Raw genomic sequence first — 9,389 nt, 5'->3', positions numbered from 1 at the left:
ACTTCATGCTTCCTTTTATTAGACTAGAGGCAGTGCCTCCAGCCTCACAGGAAAATCCATATGAAGCCCTCTCTGACAGTGGCAGTAGCAGATATCGCTTAAACTGCATGCACCTGTGATGGGATAGCACTGTACCATATGTCCTACAACCTTATGATGGTCAGGAAACTGTCCATTTCAAATGTTACAGCTGTAACAGTTAAACCATAGCAATGCATTTTTTTTCCAACCAAAGAATAGTTAATCAAAATCATACACACATTTCCCCTTCCTGGTGAATGAAGTTGTGCCACTCTCTGTTTATTAGAATCAAATTCCATCAATTTTCATTTCAGAACAATACATTCATTTCTTCTCTTCTATGAACTAAGTCCAGCTCTGTCATTTATCAGACCTTCACAACTGCTTTTCCAATGTTCTCTCCCTTCAGCATTCCCATAAAGGCATCTGGCATGTTCTGAAATCCTTGTGTGATGTGCTCATGGTATTTCAGTGTGCCCTGTTAAGAATAAGAAATATATTTAGCATCTAGTTTCTATTTATGCAATATGTTGTTGATAAATCAATGTTACTGTAATGATGCCAAAATGGGAAAAAAAATGTATGTACTCCTATCACTGCTATGAAACAATATTTTTAGTTAAACTCATTTAGGAAGGAGCACAACCTGCAACTTTTTTCCTTGTAGTGCTGTGATCATAAATAAAATTGAATAAGGCCAGTACAGTTAGGCTGTTAAACAAAATACATGAAAGCCTCAGCATGACCAGCAAGCACAATGTGTGACCCTAATAGCTCAATGTACTGCAAGTCACTGCCCCAAAAATCACTGGTTTGGTTCAGCTTCCACAATTAAACATTTTCTTCTTTTTATATACAATATAAAGTAAAGACGTGTTAAAATAACTACAAAATACAAAAACACATCTACTTATACCATCTACCATCTCTGCTTCTTCAGTTTCTAATGAATGAGCTTCACTTGTAGTATACAGCCCTTTATGGATAAAATGTAAGACAATAAGGCAATGAGGAGGTCCTAATTAGACAAGCTACAGTATGTGAAGCTGAACTTGTATTTTTTTTTTCTTGGATCTTGCAAGAAAAGTACAGTTGTGTAAGATCCTACCTAACAGTAGATGTCCTACTTCTCACTGCTGCAGTATTCTTTACTCTTGGGATATCCTGCCATGCGGCCAGTATACCAAAGCCTTTAAACCTTCCCAGTGTTGTACGTCAGTCAAACATATGTCCTACGCACAAGGCGTAAGGTACATATATGATGTATGGCTGTCTAATCCTCAGAACTGAAATGCCTCAGCAGAACAAGAGCAACCCCAGAGAAACAACAGCATGCCTATCCAGGAAGGGAAACAGGAGATAATAATGTGAGGAAGAACACCTCAGCCAGCAGTAGGGCAACAGAAAATAAAAGTAGGCAGGGAGATGGGACCAAAGACTGCAACAGTTAGAAGTAGAACATCTACTGCTAAGGTAAGATCTTACACAACTGTACTATGTCCTTCTTTGTCACTGTTGCAGTGTTCGTTATGCTTGGGAGACTACAAAAGCTACTGCAAAGTATGGAAGGAGGAAGGTGTGAAAGAGCTCTCTACAAACCCAAGAAAGATAGCCCTGGCAAGTCCTGCCTTGGCCCTGGAAATAACATTCACTATATAATGCTTGGTAAAAGTGTGAACAGAAGACCAAGTAGCTTCCAAGGTAAATCTAGTATCCAGGCCCTTCAAAAGAGCACCAACAGAGGCTACTGCCCTGGTAGAATGAGCACAAACAAAAAAGGAAAGTTGCATTGCCATGAAAAGAATAACAAAATGAAATGGTCCTAGAGATCCATAGGATCATAGGAAGTTACTAGGCTATTGGACCTGATGCCCTTATAAGCCTAATCAGGAGTTTAGCCCATGTTTAGACAAATCAGCACCCAATGTCCCTGTCCAGCAGGGACATGGGTGGAATCCCAGGGGTATATTCTGTTTCCCATCCAGTTATCCAGGTTGCACTTAAAAAGGGGTAAAGAGGTACTCTGCTTGATGTTGGGAGGGAGTCTATTCCATAGATGACACAAATCTGTCCCGCCAGCAAGTCCTGTTAATGTCATAGACCAGGTTGAGGCCACACATGCAGTTACTCAAATTGAGCTTGACTTGTGGATATGCAGCAGCCCCATTAAGATGGGGTCCATGATCGCCTTGTATACCAGACAGAGGTCACCTCTGAGGAGTCTGTATCAAACTGTGTAGAGCTATAGGGCTTTTAGCCTGTCTGTGTATGTTTGAGGCCCTGGATTCTCCTGGTGAGGAACCTCTGTAGTCTCTCAGGCTGCTGCATGTGCTGTGCAAGGTAAGGTGCACTGTACTCAATAATGGGCCTTATAAGGGAAGAATAGAGGGATGCTATGACCTCCTTGTTCCTGGATGAGATACCTTTACTTATGAGGTGGGCTATGTAGAAGACTTTCCATACCACAGAAGCAACACGGTAGTCAAAAGTCAGGTTGCTATCAATGTAGGTGCCCAAATCCCTCACGACTGATTGCTTAGAATGTTGCTATTAATATGATCATTTGTGGGGACATCACTCTCCCTAAAGGGGATGATGATGCATTTTTTGGTATTCAGCTTGAGGCCATGTTTCTGGCACAAGTCATCTGTCTGAGTAAGACCATCTTGGAGGATGTCCACATCACTAGGGGAATTGATGACAGCACCCAGCTTGCAGTCATCTGCAAACTTGGTCAGCTTTAGCCCACTGGTTTTGGCTTGCACATCAGAAAAGTATATCCCAAATAACAGAGGCCCCAAGACTGAACCCTGGGGTACGCCGTTTCTTACAGGTCTACTGCTTGAGCTGGCTTACCCTGTTTTGACTAAGAGGGTTCTATCAGTGAGCCAGTTTGCTACCCATCTGGTAACATATGGACTGATGCCTAGCTGACAGAGTTTATCTATTATGCCCAAGTAGGGAATAATGTCAAAGGCTTTGGCCAGGTCAAGGTAGGCGGTGTCCACAGTTTTCCCCTCGTCCATGGCTTTGGTAACTGTCTCAAAGAAGTCGACCAAATTTAGCAGACATGACCTCCTCTTGATGAAGCCAAACTGTGTGGGATCAAGTATTTGGAGGTTGCCAATGTCCTTGTTAATGAGGTCGATGATAATCTGCTCCATGGCCTTGCGGATCAGGCTAGTTAGGCTGATGGGTCTATAATTTCCCAGATTGGTGGATGCTCCACCTTTGTGTAAAGGGATGACAGTGGCTGTTCTCCACTTAGCTGGGATGAAGCCAGTACTCAGGCTTTGGTTGAATAGGGTGCCTAATGGTGCGGCAAGTTCCTGCCTGAGATGTTATCGGGTCCCATGGAGACTGCATTTTTTGCCTTTGAGAGAGCAGTGATGACCTGTTCCCTAGATATAAGGGGAAGGGGGCAGGTACTGGGGATGTCCTGATTTACTGATGGGGGGACAGATGGACAAGGTTTTCACTGAATCTGTCAGCCAGCAAATTTGCTATATCTATGGTATTTGTATATATGGTGTCCTTGACCACCAGTTCTGAACAGATCTGGGTGCTTCCTTTGAGGTTGCGGACATATGTAAAGAAGGCTTTATGACTGTCTCTAGTAGACATGGCCAATTTGGACTCAAAGTTTGCTTTGGAGAAAGGGATGGTTTGCTTAGACACTGCCAAACCCAGTGTCCTGGAATGAAAGGAAACAAAAAAGTTGCTCAAATTTTCTGATGCATTTCATCTCTTTTCAGCTTTTTTTTTTCTTCTTGAGCTCTTCTTGAAAAGTCTCATACTCAGCCAGGTTTTTCTTAATTTTATCCTCTGATTTTTTGCACTTTTATCAGTTCATCTTAATGGCTAATTAAATTTCTTCTATTTTTGCAAACTTTTGTTATTTGAGTTGATATACTGCTTCAATGTTTCATTTATTTTAATCACCTCTAAGTATATTTGATTTATTTTTTTCTCTAAATTACTGGAAGCCATCTCTTGTACCAAAGCTGAAGCTTGAATTCCATTTTGCTGAACAGCTGCAGAATTCATCCCAGCCAGTGTTTTCTCTTCACCTTTTCTGTTTGATTTTCTTCAGGTTCTCTAAATGTCTTCTTTTCTGCTATCCAGGTTATGTAATTACAAGCCAGCAATGGAATTTTACTCATATTGACAGTATCACTGGCTCTTATTTCTTACTTTCTTTTTTTTTCACACTGGAGAGCTACTGTTGTTCAGTGTACAGCTAGTTTGAAAGTCTTTTACTTTTCTTGAAGAAAAAAGAAAAATAGCTGTACACAGAGAAAAATTACATGGTAACAGTCAGCCCACAAAGAACGTACATTTATTGTTGATTCTTTGCAAGTGAACAAGGTCTTACAGAAATTATAGCTGTATGGGACTGAGTTGAATAACACAACCAAAGACTGTAAATATGGTGAGCCGTGTGATTCTCTAACATGGGTTAGAATAACCTGTGACATAAATAATGAAACATGGCATGATATTTAAGAGAAACAAATATGACCTTAGCAAATCTGACTGCTTAACGCAAATAAAAATAATGGTACAATTAAAAAGAAGCAAAAGATGTGAAATAATGGTTGGATGTGTTGCAAATGTAAGTGATGTAAAAGAAAGAGACATGTGTGGATCCATGATGGATTCTAGATTGCATGCATCATTTAACCACTAAGTATTTGAGACAGTTTTGCCAAGTTTTAGTCCTGCTAGCAAAATCTGTACTAGAACAGGACAGTTTCTATGGACTAACAAGTGTATCAAAACATCTGCATGTCGCTGAACAAAAATATGAAAATGGAAATATCAGAAAACTGCTCTAGTATTGTGGAGATTAAAACACCTGATACTTAGAAGTCTAATAAAGGAACAGTGACACTAAGGAAGGAATGCAAGTTATACTGTTAGCAAAAAATATTGAAAACTAATCCACAAGATGCTGAACTTAAACTACACACATCTCCAAAGTTCAACGTCTTCTCAGAATATATATATATATATATATATCGAGAGAGAGAGAGAGAGAGAGAAAGACACCAGTATGTACAATTCTGGTCACTATATGGCACAAGGACAAAAACAGATAAAATGAATACAGTAATCTGTAGTAGCATCTATCTGTTCAAAACAATGAACATAAGTTAATTATTCTAATAGTTTTGTTTGCATGGTAGAAGCTATGAATAGTGAAAAAAAATGGAAAAAAACAAATTCACAGTGTAAATGCAAAGACTGCATGTCTGTATAATCAATCACACTGTCAGAGACATTCCAGATACTATGTAAAACCATATAAATGGCAGTCTACATGGCTATGCTGATTTGTTTATAGGCTCGAGAAGACTGCCATAAGAAAATCACATACAAATAAAAGCTGATTCACTGACAGTGATTCATTCTAACAGAAAAGTATCATTGGCTCTCAGAAGTAAAGGGGAACACTAATTAGAGAGACCTGACACCTTAACTGACATTAAGAAGCAATTACAGCTACAGAACTGGTGACTTGTATGGTCACTTCTATGAAAAAAAGACAACATTGGCATCAAAATGAAAAAAAAAGCAATGATTATACATGAGTGCTACCCATTTTTAAGTTTTTTTTCACTAGAAGATGCAAATTGGTGTTCTCACAGATAGTTAGATGAAGTCAGCTTCAAACTGTGTACATTGAATGTGTCATCAGGAGTGTACTAACTCCTTGTACTTCAGCTTTGTATTTCATCAGCACCAGAGATATTTCAGCTGTTGCACATGTAACTGAAGGTTTGAAATGTGAACATAACTGTTAACATGTGAAAATGTGACCAGACACTAAAAAAGCATTTCAAGCTAAGCAATACAGATGATGAATATAGCCACTAGAATTTCAAGCTACATAACAACAGATGACTAAGGGTGACAAGTTTAAAATTCATGGGTCGTGTTCTTATACCAGAGGGCCTGAAACCTGATGCAGAAAAAAATCTGTGCAACTGTACATATGTCAAGACCAGAAGACAAAAAAAGCATTACAGTGAAGTTTTACTGTAGCTTATGACATTCCAGCTCTGCATAGGCTAACTGACTGTATATTCAGACATACATTCCCGTTGTCTAGATTTTAATAATGAAGCAAATTCCTTAGGGTCGCCAAAGGCAGCTCATCCTTCAAAAGACTAAATCAAAATCAAAAAGACGAAATGCCATCACAGAGAAGGTTTATTGTTAAAACACTATAAAATAATCAAAGTTAAAATCCTGGATGAGCACACTCAGCGCTTCAGATCTGAAGAAGGCTGTAAAAGGCACTCATCCGGGATTTTAACTTTTATTATTTTTATAGTGTCGTAACAATAAACCTTCTCTGTGGTGGCATCTCGTCTTTTTGATTTTAATCAGTATCTTGATCTTTTCGCTTGCCAGGGCTGCATTGAGTGAACAGAAATTGTCTTGGGGCCACATATAAAATATATCATATAGTTAACTGTTTTGGTGTTGCAGGCGACCAAAGTTGACCACCTAGCTGTACAGTAGGTGCATTTGAACAATGAATAAATGCCTGATATTTGTCCAAAAACTCAAATTATCATTCTAATTCTTAATCTAACTTAAGTGATAACCAGTTGGTACCCCCCCAATTCATATGATTCAGCATTATTTACCACAGAAATTAGTTGCCGAAATATGCATATCCACAGCTTGTGGGCTTTGGCTTTATTGGCCTGAAATTGTCCATTAAAATGAAAAGTTATGGGCATTCAGAATCACCAATTAGCTGAAACAACTGATGTTCAAAAGGGCCATTTGCATATATCCCATGTGCCTCTGATACAAGAGGTTTGGGAGGTCACTCAGTGAAAGTTCTAGCTTTGCTGGAGTTTTCATTTTGTTTTTACTGGCTGTTTTTTCAGTGACCTTCTCACTTATTGTTATAGAAATTAGTTAAAAAATGTTACTCAGACTGTGACAGATCCTTTCATTGTGCAACAGCTTGAAACATTGACATCTGATGTTGTAAATCTTTGTTTATTCATTACTATTAGGACCTCGGTTCTGTCCTCGGAACCGATACGGTCGTTTCCAAGCTCACTCCAGCCAAAGACTCTCAGCTAAGACCTACCCAAAATGCCCCTATCCTAGTTACTCCAGATCTCGCTTGTCGCATTCCTAGTCAGACGAGCTAGCCATCTCTCTAAAAGCTAAGTAGAAAATTGTTAATTTTAAAACTGTTTCTCTTCAAAATTATTTAATTTTTAGTCAAGTTAGCCTTTCCTCACTGTCACCTATAACCTGTTTGGGCGTGGATCATTAAAGCTGACTGTGACATTTGTGCTAGTTTTAGTAATTGTACACTAGCAAAACGTAAAAATAAACTTAGCTTAAAGGGATTACTCAAGTCACCTTTTTCAGAGACTCTATCTGGGTCAGAGGTCTCACCCCCTCCAAAAAACAAAAACAATAAGGACAAACGGAGTCACTTGGTTCCTGCATCTCCGTCAGTTATGGAACCAAGTTGGCTCCATGCTTCGCTGGCTCCCTCGGTGCAGACCTCTTTGGCACCAGGCTGTGTTGTCCTCTCCCTCGGTGCCGTCCATGATATTCACCCCTATTTCAGTTCCAACCTTGGCACCACTATCTTTGGTGTTGTCCTTGGATCTGACATCAGCTCCGATGACTGTACCTGCTTCGGCACCATCCCCAGCCATGGTTCCAACAATTTCTTCGGCTTCATCAGCTCCAAAACTGGAATACCTGCCAAGGACAAGATACTTCCACTCTGGTGCATACTGTCTCGGTTCCGACAGCAGTGTTTTCCCTGTTGGTACCATCCACCCTTGCAGCATCGGCTCAGGTGGAACTGATGCTCTCCCAAAGCAGTGCTTGGACCATCTGTACCTTGGTACCTAGCTCAGCGCCTATTTTCTTACTGGCGCCATTTATGTCCACAGCTCCGACAGCTTCCAGTTCTCTCAGAGTTCCTCACCTGGAGGTGGGCTCCTCATGGCAAGGTGCAATCCCGGTTCTTTGGTTGTCCCTCCCGGTTCCAGACTCCCATCCCTCTTCAGGTGGGGCTGCTGTACAGGTAGTGGACTCGCAGTCAGCACCAATGATATCAGTATCAGAACCCTCCCCTAGCGTGCACCTCTCCCAACCCTCTATTTCAGGAACCTGGGCACAGGAGTCACAAGAACCCACTTTGAAGAGAACCCCTTCTCCGGACTCCTCCTCAGAAGATCCAACTGGGGAGCCACCCCGAAAGAAACGGTGCAAAAGGAAGCACCTTGATTCACCAGAGGAATTTATCACTGAAGACACTCGTGATGAGGAGGAAAGGTCCCCACGGTCTTCCCCAGATGACATCTCATTCGGAGAAATTCTCGAAATCCTCAAGCAGCAGGGAGACTGGAAGTCCTATAACCTTCTTCTGAGGAATCAGTGTTCCTGCAGGCCTTCCGTGCCTGGCCATCTACTTCCTGGGTGACTCCACCGGCAGATGACCTTGTTAAAATCATTGTGCAGCATGCCTGGAGGGTCCAGGACAGTGTAGAACCTATCCCTCAGAGGCCAGACAAAAATTTTATCTACACCTGAAGACCAGCCCCACTGGTCCTAGCAGTTGACAGTTGATTCTATGGTCATGCCAGCGGCCACCAAGAAGGAACTGGCAGAAGATAGGTCCACCATCCCTCCTCTAAACAGAGAGTCCAGGACCATGGACAGACTAGGGAAATGGACCTATGCTTCAGCAACTTTCGCTATTCGGTTGCTGTACTATCTGGCACACTTTACTTGCCTCCAATGAGACCTAATTTCTGAAATGTCTCCCTCTTTGGTGTAGTACTGCCTGTTGAGGTGTGTGATACTGTCGCCTCACAGCTAGCTACCCTTGCATCCATCTCGAACTCCTCGATGCGTTTGATATCTCACTCCACCAAGGGGGCAGCTAGAGCTGCCACATCAGGCATTGTCATGAGACGTAATGCTTGGATGCAGTTGTGTGACTTTGCAGACCTCTTTAAATCTTCCTTCGTCAACGCACCTGTTGACGAATCTGCACTTTTTGGACCGAAAATATGAAACACACTTACACGTAGTGAGAAAGATGGAAAGACCTTGCCTGCTGTGGGCATATGCCTTTCCAACCCCCAGAGGTCCAACTCCAGGGACTAGAAGGGAGGAAAAATGTGGTTCAAGAAATCCCCAGGACGTTTTCGTGACACTCATGGTGAACAATCCCTCTGGGGCAGAGGGGGCATCTCATATGGAAGACGTCCCTTTTGGGGTAGAGGGGGTCCGTGTAACCAGGGAGCTAGAGATTATTTCTCCGGAAGACCCTACCAGCGCTCCTGAGCAGCAGCCCGATTGCTTTC

At 41.6% G+C, this 9,389-nt stretch overlaps 1 protein-coding gene across 2 annotated transcripts in view; it reads right to left on the bottom strand.

Annotated features, from left to right (window-relative positions):
* Positions 1-268: 268 nt before the first annotated feature.
* The window catches only part of LOC122793217 (prostaglandin reductase 1-like), a 660,880-nt gene continuing 651,759 nt past the window's right edge, over positions 269-9,389 (bottom strand). For both annotated transcript variants that reach the window (XM_044061056.1, XM_044061057.1), the window contains exon 10: positions 269-499. In XM_044061056.1, coding sequence (XP_043916991.1) covers positions 389-499 — 111 coding nt within the window. In that variant the 3' untranslated portion in view covers positions 269-388. The remainder of the gene's footprint in view (positions 500-9,389) is intronic.

The sequence above is a fragment of the Protopterus annectens genome, chromosome 2.part0 (genome assembly GCF_019279795.1).
Source record: "Protopterus annectens isolate FY-2018-M chromosome 2.part0, PAN1.0, whole genome shotgun sequence".
NCBI classification, from domain to species: Eukaryota; Metazoa; Chordata; order Ceratodontiformes; family Protopteridae; genus Protopterus; species Protopterus annectens.
Note: the sequence above shows the minus strand (reverse complement) of the source record. Positions and strands in the feature narration are given on the sequence as shown.